This window comes from Anabrus simplex, chromosome 3 (assembly GCF_040414725.1).
Source record: "Anabrus simplex isolate iqAnaSimp1 chromosome 3, ASM4041472v1, whole genome shotgun sequence".
NCBI classification, from domain to species: Eukaryota; Metazoa; Arthropoda; class Insecta; order Orthoptera; family Tettigoniidae; genus Anabrus; species Anabrus simplex.
The window spans coordinates 6254058-6272570 of NC_090267.1; the positions used below are offsets into that span (position 1 = coordinate 6254058).

Here is an 18513-nt window from a genome sequence, read left to right on the forward strand (position 1 = left end):
TGGCCATAGGAAGTGGCAGAATCATGGAAGGTGTGAGATGTGATGGTAGGAACCAACCAGTGTCTTCCGTGCCGCAGACAAGGACGCGTCGTGTTGCCGCGAACTGTTTGTACTAAATGTGACATCGGATTATGTGTAGAGTGCTTTATCTCGTATCTTACTCGCTGATAATGGACCATTGATTTTATTTTCGTGATCAAATTTGAGTGTATAACTTTATATTGTTTAGTAGAACCTTTTTCTTAATGCAATGCCTAGCCAGACGTATATGTCGCGGGCAATATTATAAAAGATAAATAAAATCTCACTATCGTATTTATTTTAGCAGGTCGTTAGGTTATAATAAAAACCTTTAATTACGAAATATTCAATTTATAAGCATTTATTGAGGCGCAGATGGCTAAAGGTGAGCTTACTGGTCTTTACTGTCCAAAAGTTTGTGGTGTATATAAATAATGCGTTGATGATATTTGAGAACTCGGACTTTCTCTGTACGTTGTCTTTAGGCTTCCCGGAATTTGAAGGCTAGAATACACCACCGTATGTGACGGGAGAACGGATACTCCCGGTGTTGATGTTATCTGCGCCGTTGTTCACTTAAAGGTTATTTACTAGGTGTGAATGCCGGGACTCTTCAGGATTTGCCACTATGAACCTTATTCAAGAGCGTTCCTTATTTTTCAAGTTTGGCCATATATTCTAATGGTTATAGCGACCATTAGGCTAATTTGACAAATTTATGCTGGCTCATGACGTCATCTGCCATCGCCCTCTTAGACCGCACCATTCATGAACCTATGTCTTGCGAGACCAGACCCCTTTCCCCCTTAGAGTAACAACATGAACTTGGCAAGTAAATTACGAGAGCGCCGAAACTGGAGCCTTGGAGCCTTCTATCTCGAGACTTTCCTACACTTATCAAGCTACCGGACCATTCTGGAACATTTGCTCTCCTTATATACAGAAGCGGATGACCGCGTGCCGGTTTATTTTGCAACTCACCAGTGAGTGATTGGCAGCGATCACTTACGGAAAGTCTAGCTGAGTACAGTGCTGAGAAGTGTTGGATTGGCGTGCTACAGCGTGGATTGACGGCGATTGCAAAACAGTGCAGCTGTGCGATGTGGGGCCTTGTAGAACGAAGACTATGTTGTATTGGTATGTAAGACTGTTTTTACACACAGGAACTGTGAAGTGTAAGGCCGCTATTTGAATACTGTGTATGGTGAACAAAGAGAAAAAGAGTGTGCTCGCGGGTATAACTTGTGAATGTGTGTCCTGTTCTGTGAGTGCTGTGTTCTCAGTATGTCTGTGTAGAATAAGAAACTAGATAAAAATTTTGAATAGATGTTACCATTCGACTGTTTACTCAACTATTACCCCGCCGATCTTGTTACACTATGGAGTGTCAGATTTTCCATTAGGCTTTAACTAAATGCTCACCGTAGTGAAATATCATAGCTTTGTACAGTATTGGGCTGAGTCCTTGCAAGTCAAATCATTTTTGTGTCCGTCTGGCTACCCACTGTGTTGGAAGCCTTTTTAGATTATGGGTTTGTACTGTGAAGAGAAAAATTTTGGTTCTTATATTGAGTGTGTTGAAGAGAGAAATTTTGGTTCTTATATTGAGTGTGTTGAAGAGAAAAATTTTGGTTCTTATATTGAGTTTCTTTCTCGATTCTATATTTGATTCTGTTACTTACTCAGAAAACTTAATCAGTTTTGTTTTTCTGTATTCTAGTTTTGAGAACCTTGCTTTATTATCCAGAGGTCCAGTGGACACATTTGATAATAGCTGCAAGATAATTAAAAGTGTAAGTAAGCACATGGCCATTTTACCACCTCAGAATGAACTCAAACTGCACGTGTTCTCTCACTCTGTGGAAGGGCCAAGAGATCCGATTGGTAAACAGGAAGTTTGTTGTGGTCAATGTGGTAGGAAGTTTTCTCGAAAATCTGATCTTCGAAAACACCATTTCGTTCATACTGGAGAGCGTCTACACATGTGTGATCGATGTGGTAAAATCTTTACTCAAACGTCTGCTATTCGGAGACACCTTCTCGCTCATACAGGAGAGCGTACGCATTTTTGTGACCAATGTGGTTACAGCTGCACTCAAAAAGCTGTCCTACGAAATCACATGCTCATACATAGCGGCGAGCGTCCTCACTGTTGTAAGGATTGTGGTAAAACCTTTCGTGTAAAAGGAATGCTTAATGAACATATGTTATCTCACACTGGTGAGCGACGCCATAGGTGTCAACAATGCGGCAGAGGGTTTAATCGAAAATCTAACCTTCGAACGCACGTGCTCTCTCATACTGGGGAGTGTCCTTACAAGTGTGATAAATGTGGTAGAAGGTTTGCTCATAAGTCTAATCTTCGAAAACACTTGCTCGTTCATAGCGGGCAAGATGGCCGTGATGTCAGAGTGTAATTGCTGTGAGCTTGCATCAGGGATGTTTGTGGGTTCGAATGACACTGTTGGCACCGAGAATGTTTTCCGTGGTTTCTTATTTTCAAACCAGGCCACGGCCGCTACCTTGCAACTCCTAGGCCTTTCCTATCCCATCGTCGCCATAAGACCTATATGAGTCGGTGCGATGTAAAGCTGGTAGTAAAAAAATGTTGATACGGGTGAGCGTCATCACTCCTGTGATCAATGTGCTTACAGCTGCTCTGAAATAAAGTGTTCTTCGAAATCACTTGCACCAATCTAGTGGGATCGCCCTCACTGTTGTTTTGAATGTCATAATGTGTTTAGTGAAAAGGGCACGCTCAGTGAACACATGCTAGTTTATACTAGAGAGCAACTTCACTCCTGTCAGGAATGTGGCAAAAGGGCTATTCGAAAATCTTATCTTCAACACACATGTTCGTTCACACTAGACAGTCCAAACATTTGTGATCAATGTGGTATAATAACAATAGTAATAATAATATATTTTATCTATTCTGTCAAAGTTAGTGATATGCTCCCTTTCTCACACATAACCAGTCTTAACCTAGAACACTTAATAATAACTATTGATGATCATAATAGGATAATGTTAACAATAAAAATAGTAATGGTAGTAATGAAAGTAAAGCACAATAAAAAGAAAAATCATATCATATATATAATACACATCGTACATAGAGTACATTAAAATAGGCTACTACCTAAAAGGAAGATCAGAAAATGAGTACATTTCTACAGTACACCAAAATATCGCATTCAATGAGAATTGAAGAGAGGAATTAGTTAGAAGGAGAAGAAGAAGAGTTAAAGAAAGTAGAATATCTGTGAAAGGAAGAGGGAAATAATAATGAAGATGCGGTAGGAGGAGGTGTTTGCGTCATAATATGATGATTCATGCATGTTTACCTAGTATTTCGACACAGGCATGTTTGAAAGCTATGCTGCTGGACATTCTTCTGACGTCCACTGGTAAGAGATTCCATTGTCGGGCTGCAGTAACGGTGAATGATTTCGTGCAGATTTGTGTTCTGTGAGCGGGAAGAGATAAACACTTGGTGCTGGAGCGGGTATTTATGGTATGGTCTGTGGAGAGGAGCTTGATGCGATCCCGGAGATAGGCTGGTAGAAAAGTTTTAAAAATTTTATGCAAAAAGCAATGAATACGAAGTGTGCGTCTTTCTTGCAGGCGAAGCAACCCGAGCTGTGTGGAAGACGGTGTGAAATGGTCAGCGTAACGAAGTCCACAGACAAATCTTACAAAAGCATTCTATGCACACTGTAATTTCCTTCCCCAGTCTAATCCTAGGTAGTTGTAAACTATATCACAATCAAAATGAGGTGATGCGAGTGATTTCACAAGAATTTTCTTTAGTTTAAATGGGAAAGTGAATTTGAATTTACTGAGACAGTGTATCGTTCCATATATTTTTCTACACACAGATATAGTTTGGGCAGACCAGGACAGATGTTCGTCAAATATTACACCAACATTTCTCACATTTGGCTGTACTGTATGGGAATACCACTCATGGACAACTGAGGTAATGCTGTTCAATTGAGTTTGCAAAGTAATGTAGGGTAATCAATAATTATTGACAGGGATTTTGATGGATTTAATTTTAATCCATGATTTTTGGCCCATATATCTATGGTCATCAAGTCTTCATTCAGGTGAAGTGTTTGAGTGTAGGTTTTCAGGTTTGCTGTGTATATACTGCAAGTCATCTGCGTGTAAGTGGATTTACAATGTTTTAATCCGGAAGCTATGCCATTTATATACATAGAGAAAAATAGGGGCCCAATACAGATCCTTGTTGTATTCCTACGTCAACCGTACGCCAATTTGAATATTCATTGTTGCTATTAAGTACACACTGCCGGCGGCCGGTGAGATAGGAACTGATCCACTGGATTGTACTTGCGGATAAATTTACACTTCTTAATTTGGATATAAGCATGTCCCTGTCAACAGTGTCGGAAAGCATTACTAAAGTCCAATAACGGTAGAACTGTCAGTTGTTTGTTGTCCATAGCTTGCCTTATGTCATCCATCACATGTGTTAATGCACTGCAAGTGCTGTGTCTCGGTCTAAAGCCGGACTGGTGGATGTCGAGAAGATTGTGTTGAGTAAGATAGCTGGTAATCTGCTTGTGAACTATGAATTCTAAAGCTTTCGACAATATGCATAAGATGCTAATCGGCCGATAGTCACTGACGTCCTTTGCCAGTCGTATTTTTGGAGGCAGTCGAACTATGACCACTTTCCATGTTTCCGGATTAGTCCCTGTTGCAGTAAATAATTAACGATATTCACCAATGGATAAATGATATGGTGGAGAATTTTTTGAGTATTTCGTGGCCTACATTATCTCTGCCCCTAGCCTTGGTCTTGATGCATTTTATTGAGTCAATCACTCTTTGCGATGTGACGTGATTGAAATAAAATTTATCTCTGTGTGGCGGTGGCCAATTATCATACGTATTAATTGTTTCCTCATTCACGACCGGATTAATTCCCGTTGGCGAGATGAAATGATAGTTTAATTCATCTACGTTAACTTTTGGTTCTACGTCAGATTTCTGGGTATTGATGCCAAAATATTTCATAGATTTCCACATCGTCGAAGGGTGTACGCCAGGTCTAATCAAATTATGGGCGTAACGTAGTCTAGCGCTTCGAATTTCGGAGGTCGTTTTATTACGCATTGTTTTATAAATCTGGTGGTTCACTTCCGTTGGGTTCGCTGAATTATTTGTTATTATTAGATCGAGAAGGGTGTGACTGCAATTAGTGTGGTGGGTTGGTCTGAGGGGTAAATTTGTCATGTTACATGCATCGAAAATATTACGAAACTGTCGAGTTGAAGCTGCGATACTGTCTAATAAATTTGTGTTGAAGTCTCCCATTGCAATAACGTGTTCTTAGTCTGGCAGAAGGTTTAGTATTTATGTCTCAAGGTCAGTCAAATACCCTACTTTTGGAGGATTGTTAACCACTCCTAGCTAGCATTTCGCTCTAAACAATGTTATCTCTCCAAAACATTCCGGTTTACCTTCATACTGTGAAGGTGAATGGTTAATTACTTGAGGGTTGAGGTCTCTGGCAACATAAGCACCCCCCCCCCACCGCCTTTACCCTCGCTGTCATTTCGTAGAAGGACGTACCCGTCTAAGTCTACAGCTGAGCTGGGGTATTTGCTGCTCGGCCACGTTTCCGACATAAGAATAGCATGGAACTGGCGCGAAGAAAACAGGTCATGTATTCCATCCATGCGCTTTTGGGAGAGCAAAGACTGCGCATTACAGTGACAAACATTAAGAGCTCTTAGAAAGCGTTTCACGGTTCCCTTCAAAATAGTAGCGGCTGAAAGAGGACGTGAGTTTGTTCTAGCAGCTATGTGTGTGAAGGGAGCGGTTAACGGAACAGGGGGACAAGGGGATGGAATTGCGCCTGCTGTCGTCAGAAGCATATCCTTCGGAAGAGAAAATTAAAACTAAAACAACTAACGAGAGGACTACGTTTAAATACAGTTCAAGCAATACTGAATACTGTAGAAATAAAAGACAATGTAAAGCTAATAATGACAGAACACAGAACAGATAAATTATACAAGGTAGATCACACAAATGAGACTAATTTTAAATTAGAGGGTTCTAACTAGCGATGTTATACTTGGAAAACAGATACCTGCTATAGTAAAAGATGATAGGAAATGTGTTATGGAAGATAGAGTGAATAGGAGAGAAGGAGAGAGAGAGAGCGGGGATAGAGAGAGCGAGTGATAGAGAGAAGGAAAAGGTGAAAGTTAACTGTAGTGAATTCCTACTATGAAAGCAAGGGAAGGCAATATTTCGGTACTCACATTAAAAGTTAATGTAGTTCTGTATTGATGTAGTGATGTCTGCAAATTACAATTTAGGAATATCTCACCATCTTCCAACTTAATTATGACATCCCCGTGATCAGTCCAAGTGTTCCTCAGCCCATGAACAGAGGTGGCTGCCTTCAGAATTGCTAGACGAGTTGCAGTAAAGTCTTCCCGTATCGTGGTAGGTGTTCCTTTCAGTTGGCGCTTCCATGTGAAAACCTCTTGCCTGGGGCGGAAGGACGTAAACTTCACAATGATGGGCAGAGGTTTTCCAGGGACCTTCGGTCCTACTCTGTGGTTCCTATCAATGTCAGTTTTGGTTACCTTGGCCTCCAGCTTATTGCAGAGGCTCACAACAATGTCGTCTGTGTTTCACCCTCACTTTCACCAATACCAAACAGACGTAAACTTGACCTCCTTTGGTACTGTTCCAAGCAGATGCACTTCGCCTCAACTTCTTCTTTGAGATGTTTTATTTCTTTTTCGCGGCACCCGAGTTTTTTTTGTTTAGTTCATTCACCAATTCGGCATTGAACTGGAGACTACGCTCAAGTTTTTTCTCCACAATTTCCGTCACCTGTCCCGAAAGAGCACTTATCATACTGTCCACGAAGCGCTCGGAGAGCACGGCCTCGTCCAGTGCCTTTCTCACCGCTTGTTCGATTTCGTTGGCACCACTGCTGGCACTACCGCTGCTAGCCTTATTAGGATGACGACACGTTTTTGTTATAATTCTGATATACACAACGATATCGATTAAAAACTGGTCTTAACTCGAACCCTGGCAAAAGTTCCACACGACACACTGCTTCCGTTCACCTTCAAAATTCGCTTCAACGGAGAGCCGATTTACTCGCATGCTTCCATGACCAGAGACCAAACTGTGGTAAGACTCGAGTACACCTGCTCACTTATTGTCTGTAGAGCCGACACTGTTTAATGAATGTCTTTCGCTGTGGGGACACTTCACTGGAGGGTGTCCACATTAAACACACCTGCCTCACTGATGCGGGCGTTCGTTGTAACGACTGTGCTAGAAATTTATCTATTCCTCGAACACACGTGTTAATTTATACCTGATAACGTTCATTTTGTTACGAATGAGGTAAAAGATTTAGTGATCAGGCTAGTCATGGAAAACATCTCTTTAGTCATTCCACGCAACGGCCCCACTGTGGATATCAATATGATAATATATTTTCTCAAGTGTGTATATGTTGATTCGTACTGTGGAACGCGGAAACTGTTGTAAAAAGATCACATACGCGTCCTCTCTCACATTTTGTATTATACTGTAGTTTGTTCATTATTCTCACTCACCCCCTCTCTTACATTGTTCTTACGAATTTTGCAAAAAGTTTCTACACATATCCTCTCACATTGTTAAAAACTCATGTCCACATCCCGAGGTGGTGGAGCTAATTGTAGACACATCATCAATGGAAGTGAGCTGCACGTACAATTTAAACCACATACCAGGTCTTCTGCAATTTTTAAATTCCTGGCATTACCGGAAGTCGAACCCGGGCCCCCGAGGACGGCAGCTAATAACACTTTATGCTACGGAGGTGCACTCTGACTTTTTCCTAACGACTTTTGTAAATTATTCTTACAGACGTCTTTTCTCAGCCTGTTGTAATGTATTCTGTTTAAAGGTTTCATACACGTATCCTCCCCCACTGGTGTCACCTATATATAGTAAGTTTATTGTAAAGGCAATTTTTGCTAATCACCTGCCCATTCTCCCTCTAGAATAGGTGGTACTGTGTAATAAGTGGGGTAGTAGGTTTTCTTAGATGTCTTATCATAAGAACATCATACTCTCTAACACTGCAGGAGGACCGCAGCATGTTAAAAATGGGTTAAAACGTTCTCTCAAATGTCTCTTCTTCAGACAGTCTTCGGATCTCATTCTAGTGAACTGCTACTCTGATGTAATTTTCCCTAACTTTTTCCTGGAAGTTTACTTACAAAAGAACACACTATTAGACATTATCGAAATCGCCCATGCTGTTGTATGCTATGTTTCAATGGTATTTTACGAAATCCTAATGTTACGGAGGATTTTATAGATCGGCTACAAGGGTTGTATCCAATATGAAAATATTATTTCGAATCCTAATCTTGTTTGACGACCGTACCCTGCTCTGTGGTAACAGTCAATCAATACATAATTGAATCAAACAGTCACTACTGATCTGCATTCAGGGCAGTCGCCCAGGTGGCAGTTTCCCTATTTGTTCTTTTCCTAGCCTTTTCATAAATGATTTGAAAGAAAACTGGAAATTTATTCAACATCTCTGTTGGCAAGTTATTCCAATCCCTTACCCTCCTCTGTATAAACGAGTAGTTGCCGCAATCTGTAACCTGGAATTCCAACTTTATCTTCATATCGTGATGTTCCCTACTTTTGAAGACACCACTCTAGTGTATTCGTATACTAAAGTCATTCCACGCCATCTCTCCACTGACAGCTTGAAACATATCACTTAGTCGAGCAGCTATTCTCCTTTCTCCCAAGTCTTCCCACCACAAACTCTGTAACATATTTGCAAAGCTACTCTTTTTTCGGAAATCACCCAGAACAAATTTAGCTGCTTTCGTTAGTTTTTTCCAGTTCTTTAGTCAAGTAATCCTGGTGAGGGTTGTGGTTTTACCAGAGACTTATGTGCCCTCTCCTTTGAATCCTGACTACAACCCCTAAATACCCTCATAACAATGTGCATGGATATGTACCCTTTATGTACAGCCCATGGTGATATATGCATAAATACATTTTCTCAGAGGTACAATCACCCATGCTACCTTTCCACTAACTCATGTGAAAGGCTGCACATTACTCATCTGTGCAGAGCCGTATTTTCTAAGTGGCCTTTCCTTAAACGACGATTTTCATCTCTCTGGAGGGGTGTAGTAGAGTGTTCCTGTGTCCAAAAGTATGTTTGCCGAACAAGCTCATTTTAATACCCTTCTATCTTTTTACTGTGGAGTAAGGCTGTTAAGATGCTTGATTTGTGGAAACATCTCTAGATGTATAATTGTGTGAATACACCATACGAAGTAGACCTCTTCTTCCTTGTATTTGGATTGTGACGATATGACTGTAGCAGTATTTTTCATTTGGGATCTGATTATACGAGGCACATAATTTTATCACGTGTCTGTATGGCACGCTTCACCTTGTATGATAAGTGCGTGAGGCGCTTGGCATTTCTGTGTATCGGACTGTAAAGCGTAGTCTGACGCCAACTGTCCGCGAACGGTGGAACTAGTATTGTGTACGAACTTTTATCTCCAGTGAGCAGTACGCTCGCTAGACTATGCCGCTTCGCGCGGCCTACTACGTAAAGTGGCTGTCTGCTGTTTGAACTGCTCAAGAGTGGACGCCTTGTAGCCATGTCTGACTTCCCATCCCCTAATATGATGGAACAACCGAACGGTATCGGTTAAAATGAAGTAGTATACCCCATCAGGGGATTGGTTATTCATATTTCTTTGTAATATTAATGTGTTAACCCAGATGTAAAATTTTAATTTGTTTTAATTCTTGCCTGTGAGTGTTACTAGTACATAGGTCAATAACGGTAAGTTACCTTGGATATCTCACTACGATGTAAGTACTCATTTAATACAATTATCTCTATCCATGTAATTTTATCTTAATGTGTCGTTTAATTTGTTTTGGTGTGCTTCTGATGGTGAGATTTCTGTTTAGGTGTTCGCTTTGGTACGCCGTTTAAGCTCCAAGAGGGTGCCATGTAAATGATATGCTATTATTTGACTGGTAACTTTAAATTTGTTTTTGTCCTTTCCAATTTAATGTTCACCTCTGATATATTTATTTTCCTGCTTGTTTGCCGTGTGTCTCATGGTATTATTTCCTTGATGCGTGTGTTGTGGGTATTTAAAATTTATTGCAAGTCGTTGCTGTGTTTTTATTGCCCTTAGCGTTGCTTATTTTCGTTATGTCATTCTGATCTGATTTATTGATACATCATTACGTATGCTTCGACTCCATTATGCCCGTGTATTGACCTATGCGCTACGTAATCTCTATTTATCACAAGTTTTTAAATATTATTATTATCATCAGTATATTCATTTTCATAAATATAAAATCACTTTCGGTATTGTGTATAATAAAGTGTTAGTTTTATGTGTTTTGATGATCACTACGTATTATTAATGAATTAATTTATATTCCACGTTAAGTTGGTTTATCCTTATGTTATATTTAAATATATAAGATTCTAAAGTGGTAGTTATTATAACAATGGTTCTTCATTGGGGTTTTTTGGACAGCCCTTAGTGTAAGGTATCTAAAGGTATCTAATGTTCGTTGTTCTTACCCTTTCTTTACATTGTTGCGTTATTTTACCCAGGCTTGCAATTTACGTAACTGGCTCATTGTTGTCTTATCTTGGGTCACTTATTCTTGTTCTTGCGTGGCGTCGTTAATATGATAATGAATTGTTTTTTTCTCGATGTCTGATCGTGTTTGACTGTCCTGTTGTGTTGACGCCTCGTTCTCTAACTTAATGACTATGGGTTTTAAGCATGTTGATTTTCTTTGCCGTTGGATTGTGTTTGTGATTTAAGTTTAAATTATTTGTGTGTAAATTTTTTGATTTTGTGCGGGCCTTGTGTTAAATATTTTCGTCAAGATATGTACAGTGTATGTAAGTCATGAGCTGTGGAACTATGTTTACGTGGGTATTGCTTGTGAACGATCCTTCACTGGGGTCTGTCAGAAGCCACTCCAAAGTTATTCAGCCAACGTTTTGTTCCTCATAATATTTTATTTTTTATTTAACTTAATGTATTTTAATAATTTGTTAAGATAAAGCTAAGTATTGATGCACCATTTTTATTTGTTGATGAAATAGTATTATTTAAAAACAATATATTGATTTAAATTTCATTCCTGTATTTATGAAATTTATTGATTCAATTACTGTTCTGTTTGCTTATATTTAAAATTTTGGAAACATTTTAAAGTTTTCAAATTTCATTTATTTAAACTTACTCAATCTTATTATATAGTTTTTCTTTAAAAACTTGGTTTTGTCTCAGCATTTCCTGGGGATCTCAGACTTTTTTTTAAATTATGGGATGGGCCTTGCTGCGATATTGGTGGCTTCCACGTATGCATGTTAATATATTCACCTGAATTTCTGTGTTGTATTATTGTTTGTTTTTCCTTCCTAATTGTGCACGTTACCCTATGGCGTTGTCTAGCCTTCATTCCTTGTCGTCGCAGGATGGAATAATATTATTGCCGTTCACCAACCTTCAGTTCTAACCGAAGAGTTGTGTGTTGTTTGAGTCCTCAGTCCATAGACTGATTTGATGCAGCCCTCCATGCCACCCTATCCTGTGCTAACCTTTTCATTTCTACGTAACTATTGCATCCTACATCTGCTCTAATCTGCTTGTCATATTCATACCTTGGTCTACCCCTACCGTTCTTACCACCTACACTTCCTTCAAAAACCAACTGAACAAGTCCTGGGTGTCTCAAGATGTGTCCTATCATTCTATCTCTTCTTCTCGTCAAATTTAGCCAAATCGATCTCCTCTCACCTATTCGATTCAGTATCTCTTCATTCGTGATTCGATCTATTCATCTCACCTTCAGCATTCTTCTGTAACACCACATTTTTAAAGCTTCTATTCTCTTTCTTTCTGAGCTAGTTATCGTCCATGTTTCACTTCCATACAATGCCACGCTCCACACGAAAGTCTTCAAATCTTCCTAATTCCAATATCAATGTTTGAAGTGAGCAAATTTCTTTTCTTAAGAAAGCTCTTCCTTGCTTGTGCTAGTCTGCATTTTATGTCCTCCTTACTTCTGCCATCGTTAGTTATTTTTTTTACCCAAGTAACAATATTCATCTACTTCCTTTAAGATTTCATTTCCTAATCTAATATTTCCTACATCGCCTTCTTTCGTTCGACTGCACTCCATTACTTTTGTTTTGGACTTATTTATTTTCATCTTGTACTCCTTACCCAAGACTTCACCCATACCATTGAGCAACTTTTCTAGATCTTCTGCAGTCTCAGATAAAATAACAATATCATTGGCAAATCTCAAGGTTTTGATTTCCTCTCCTTGGACTGTGATTCCCTTTCCAAATTTCTCTTTGATTTCCTTTACTGCCTGTTCTATGTAAACATTAAAAAGGAGAGGGGACAAACTGCAGCCTTGCCTCACTCCTTTCTGGATTGCTGCTTCTTTTTCAAAGCCCTCGATTCTTATCACTGCAGACTGATTTTGTACAGATTGTGGACGATTCTTCGTTTTCGCTATCTGATCCCTATCATCTTCAGAATCATAAATAGCTTGGTCCAATCAACATTATCGAATGCTTTTTCTAGATCTACGAATGCCATGTACGTGGGCTTGTCCTTCTTGATTCGATCCTCTAAAATGAGACGTAAAGTCAGGATTGCTTCACGTGTTCCTATATTTCTTCTGAAGCCAAAGTGATCTCCCAACTCAGCTTCAACTTGTTTTTCCATTCTTCTGTAAATAATACGTATTAAAATTTTGCAGGCATGAGATACTAAACTAATGGTGCGATAGTTTTCACACCTGTCAGCACCGGCTTTCTTGGGAATAGGTATAACAACATTCTTCCGAAAATCTGATGGGACTTCTCCTGTCTCATACATCTTGCACACTAAATGATATAACCTTGCCATGCTGGTTTCTCCTAAGGCAGTCAGTAATTCAGAGGGAATGTCATCAATTCCAGGTGCCTTGTTCCTATTGAGGTCACTCACAGCTCTGTCAAACTCTGACCTCAAAATTGGGTCTCCCATTTCATCAGCATCAACAGCCTCTTCATGTTCCAGAACCAAATTATCTACATCTTTGCCGTGATACAACTGTTCGATATGCTCCTGCCATCTTTCTGCTTGGTGGCTTTCCATCTGAGCTCTTAATATTCATACACCTAGATTTCCTTTCTCCAAAGATTTCCTTGATTTTCCTGTATGCAGCATCTACCTTTCCTAGGACCATACAGCCTTCAATATCCTTGCACTTCTCCTTCAGCCATTCTTCCTTAGCTATCTTGCACTTTCTATCCACATAATTCTTTAATCGTCTGTATTCTTTTCTGCCCTCTTCATTTCTAGCATTCTTGTATTTTCGTCGATCTTCAATCAGGTCTAGTATTTCCTGAGTTATCCACTAATTCTTAGTTGATATTTTCTTCCTTCCTAACATTTCTTCAGCAGCCTTACTGACTTCATTTTTCATGACTCTCCACTCTTCTTCTATAGTGTTTCCTTCAGCCTTTTCATTTAGTCCTTGTGCAACATGTTCCTTGAAACAATCCCTCACACTCTTTTCTTTCAACTTGTCTAGATCCCATCTTTTTGCATTCTTTCCTTTCTTCAATTTCTTCAACTTCAGATGGCATTTCATGACCAACAAATTGTGGTCAGAGTCCACGTCTGCTCCTGGGAAAGTTTTGCAATCCAACACCTGGTTTCTGAATCTCTGCCTAATCATAATGAAGTCTGTTTGATACCTTCCAGTGTCTCCAGGTCTCATCCAAGTATACAGCCGTCGTTTGTGGTGTTTGAACCAAGTATTGGCAAGGACTAAATTATGTTCAGAGCAGAATTCAACCAGCCGACTTCCTCTTTCGTTCCTTTGTCCCAATCCAAATTCTCCTACTGTGCTACCTTCTCTTCCTTGGCCTACCACTGAATTCCAGTCTCCCATCACAATTTGATTCTCGTCACCTTTTACATATTGTATTAAATCTTCTATTTCCTCGTATATTCTTTCGATTTCTTCATCATCCGCTGAACTGGTAGGCATACAGACCTGCACTATTGTGGTGGGCATTGGTTTGGCGTCTATCTTGACGACAATAATTCTTTCACTATGCTGGTCGTAGTAGCTTACTCGCTGCCCTATTTTATTTATTTATTATTAAACCAACTCCTGCATTTCCCCTGTTTGATTTTGTGCTGATAATTCGGTAGTCGCCTGACTAAAAATCTTGTTCTTCCTGCCAACGTACTTCACTTATAACAAATACATCTAATTTTAGCCTATCCATCTCCCTTTTCACATTCTCTAACTTACCACAACGATTCAAACTTCTAACATTCCACGCTCCGACTCGCAGAATGTCAGTATCCATCTTCCTTATGATCGCCCCCTCTCGTGTAGTCCCCACCCGGAGATCCGAATGGGGGACTAGTTTACCTCCGGAATATTTTACCCGGAAGGAAGCCATCATCAGTACATCATTCATACAGAGAGAGCTGCATGTCCTCGGGAGGTAGTTACGGCTGTAGTTTCCCGTTGCTTTCAGCCGTGTAGCAGTATCAACACAGCTAAGCCATGTTGAGTATTATTACAAGACCGTATCAGTCAATCATCTAGACTGCCGCCCTTGCAACTACCGAAAGGCTGCTACCCCCCCCCCCCTTTCGATGAACCATTCGTTAGTCTGGTCTCTCAACAGATACCCATCCGATATGGTTGCACCTGCGGCTCGGCTATCTGCATCATTGGGACGCGCAAGCCTCCCCACCGCGGCAAGGTCACATGGTTCGCAGAGGAGGCGAAGATTTAGGAATGTGTATTGGAACGGATGAAAATGGTTAGTGTCTTTAATAATATATATCAATATTTCTCCTTTAATAAAACAATAAAAATTAAATTATCTAGTGAATACTTGAAAACCAATAACATTTAGATAACTATTTAACTGGTACTCAAAATAATGAGATATCAACACAAATTAAAAAGATGTATGTTCCTTATTAACATAAGCTATTCCAATTGTGAAACAACTATATGATTATCTAAAAAGAAAAAAGGAGGTTGTGGATTAACTAAACATCTAAACATGAAGGAGGATTTTTACCATTTTTTACAAATTGCTTTACGTCGCACGATACAGGTATGGTGACAACATTTTTGAAATATTTTAGAAATGTTTTTATGATTGCTGAAGTACCTCAAAATCCTCATCAGAATGAATCAGGAAATGTTAATTTAGATACTTCTGAACATGTTGGTGCCCACTGGATTTGTTATTTCAAAATAAATAATAAAAAGTGTGTTTTTGAAGTATTTGGAGGTAATATACTTGAACAGTTTTTTCATTGTCTGGGTTTTGTTTCATATTACACAAAGATTTCTACATGTGGTCATCTGTGTATTTTTGATTTAAAACTGTTTTCAGAAAATTATAACGTTTATGAAATTTTGGATATAATAAATGGATATATTGGGAAATAAAATTAACGATGATAATAAGGAAATATCTCCATTTAACAAAAAACTATAGTTGATATTGTTTGTAAAAATATTTAATAAAAAATTTAACATCCACAGAAAATGTTGATAAATAAACAAAAGGAATATCAAAATTAATAAAACCATATATGATAATGTTTATAAAAAGATCGATATAGACAAAAAGTTAACCTTTTAAATCTGTTGTCCTCGAAGTCATACAAGTACGCACCCTGAGAGCAGGCCATCGCGTTGTACGATTTGCTAGCGAACTTTCAGAACAATATCTCTTCTAAGGCGGCATGATGAAATGTATACTCAAACTAGGGTTTTCCATTGTTCAGCTTGTGAGAATTCCTCCTGGAATTCAGCATATCTCAGTAAAAAACATTACAGATAGCGATAAGAAACCATTCAGGATAATTCAGGAATTGAGTGCAATACAAGCACCATTGACTTCATAACGTCCATGCCATGATTTGTTGTACCATTAAACTTAGCCACCGTCCCCATTCAGAATGGAGACCGATTTAGAGACAAGAAATAATGCCTTCACAGTGATAAAAAAATTTCTCATTAAGACTTGCTTGTCCACATGATGAAGAAGCATAAAGAATGTATGCCCCGACGGAACGACTTTCACGGGCTCTACGGGAATATTGTCTTCGTTAGGAAGAAATTTTAGACCACAGTATAAATTTTCGGACTCTGAGACTGAAAGTGAGGATGTACAGGATAAACAAAACGAAGAGACTGTGAACAGACCGGAAGATAATTCCGATACCCGAAGAACCCAGTGCCCTTACTGCGGTGGATATTTTCAAGGAGAATGATTTGTAAACATACACATTAGCCGTTCTCATCCACAAATACATCGAACTACCTTGTTAACCAACTTAAGTCAACGCGTATCCCAATCAGTAGATGATATTATTTCCATTGAGCATCAATATCCTGTTCAAGAGGAGACTACTTTCCAGTCAGAATTAAAGGAATGGAAGAACAAATTCATTCAGTTCTCTAGTGAAAACGATTCTGAGTTCGACTCACTCGTGTGGGAGTTGTCGGAATTTCTGAGTTACTCTATCCATCCCTTACCTGGTCCAAAACACCCTGCTACGAAATATTACGAAGCCAGGAGAAAACAACGTCTCGGACAACAAAGGTAAAACACATAGCAAGTCCTCGAATCCACAGCGTGCGACCATGATAGAATGCCAAAGAAGAAAACGTAAATAGGACTATCAGCTCATTCAGGTTCAGTTCTACAATCAGCGAAGGAAAGGCGTGCGGAGGGTACTGAATCCAAAATCCGAATCTTGCAATGTCGATATTTCCAAAATATCTGCCACTTATCCCGATTTATTTTTCATTGAAAATCGCAATTTAAGGCAAATCCAAAATCAGTGACGTAGACCGCTTTGAGCTGGATGAAACGTACATCCCCAACTACTCCTACCTGATGACAGAGCAGTTTTTTACCATTCCATTTGCGGCCGGCCACGTGGGGCTGTTCCCCGCCTCTCTCACTCCTCATCCCATATATATCTCCATCCTTCTTAGGGTTAGGCACGTCCTACCCCATCGTTTTACAAGTATGTCTTGCTCTCCCTTACACAGCACGTGCCCACATATATACAACTAAGAGCCATCCTACAAACGTACTAGAATTAACAATAAAACATAATAATAATGAACAAATAGTAATCACAATTAACTACCATAAAAATAAAATAATAATTGAAAACACTACAATTCCAGTCCTAAATAAATCCAATCTAGCCCTTTCCTATCCTTAGATTGTACACGTAGCAATCATATCAGGTTGTTGTTACAAAATTCGCCGACATCAAGTTTCATCAACTATTAGCACATGTCCTTGCCTGAGCAAGCCAAGGTACTTCGATATTTCCAGTTGCAGTGTGATGTTATGTACGTTGTGAGTGACTCTTCAACAAGTCTTTGATAAAAAGTGATTGATAATTCAGTAACTATTCGTTAGTGTCTACGAATCTCATAATAATAATAATAATAATAATAATAATAATAATAATAATATTAACATTGATATAATTGTACATAAATATGTGGAATTGCTCGTACACTGTGAGGACGAAATAAAGCTGTGACGATGAATATTCATGTGACGTGTGAAACCATCGAGTAAACTACACGGGAGCGGTTCAAGTGTGACTTAAATGCTAGTAGACTACGCCTCAGTAGAATTCAATATACGAATTTAGCAATGTCAACAAAATCGTGGAGGAGCTTTGTTAGGTGTGTAATAGCAAATGATAAAATTGGGAGACCAACAAGCGCAAAGGGCGGTATCAGCTAAATGAGATTAATACAGTAATTAACTCTATTATCCCATAGAAACTAGTCTGAAAATAGGCCCAGTTGAAATGGCATACTGGTCATTACATTATCAAGTAGCCAGTGGAAGTGAAATTCAGATCGTCTGTGATTCAGGGCCTAATAGTTGATAGCGGATTCGACAGACGAATGAGGGGGAAGTGTTGGGCTACATGAACAGTACCATTATTCGGTCAGGAAACTCGAGTCTATGAGTTTCCTCTGATCGAAAGGTCGCATAACATGTCACAAATTAACATAGTTCTACTATGTTAAATCCCCCTCATTTATGTTGCATACCAGTGACGTCATCATCCTTCTGAGAAAATCAACTTGCAGGAGGTCTGCACATATTCGGCGCAGTGCAGAACTTCAAGACCTTCTCAACATGGACGTGGTTCAAGTCACCATGGGAACAGCCCATCTACGATCGAACTACGGCTCTATCCTGTTGACTGCCGTGATGTCCAACTAAGGACCCCATGTAATGCCCGCCGGGTAAAGCTGTTGGAGTGAACCAGACATGTGATAATTACCATTAAAATTATCCGA

At 39.3% G+C, this 18513-nt stretch overlaps 1 protein-coding gene across 1 annotated transcript in view; it reads left to right on the forward strand.

Annotated features, from left to right (window-relative positions):
* The window catches only part of LOC136865918 (uncharacterized), a 180802-nt gene extending 162710 nt beyond the window's left edge, over positions 1–18092 (forward strand). The window contains exons 6-7 of the mRNA XM_068226543.1: positions 1742–1905; positions 17983–18092. Coding sequence (XP_068082644.1) covers positions 1742–1905; positions 17983–18092 — 274 coding nt within the window. The remainder of the gene's footprint in view (positions 1–1741; positions 1906–17982) is intronic.
* The last annotated feature ends 421 nt before the right edge of the window (positions 18093–18513 follow it).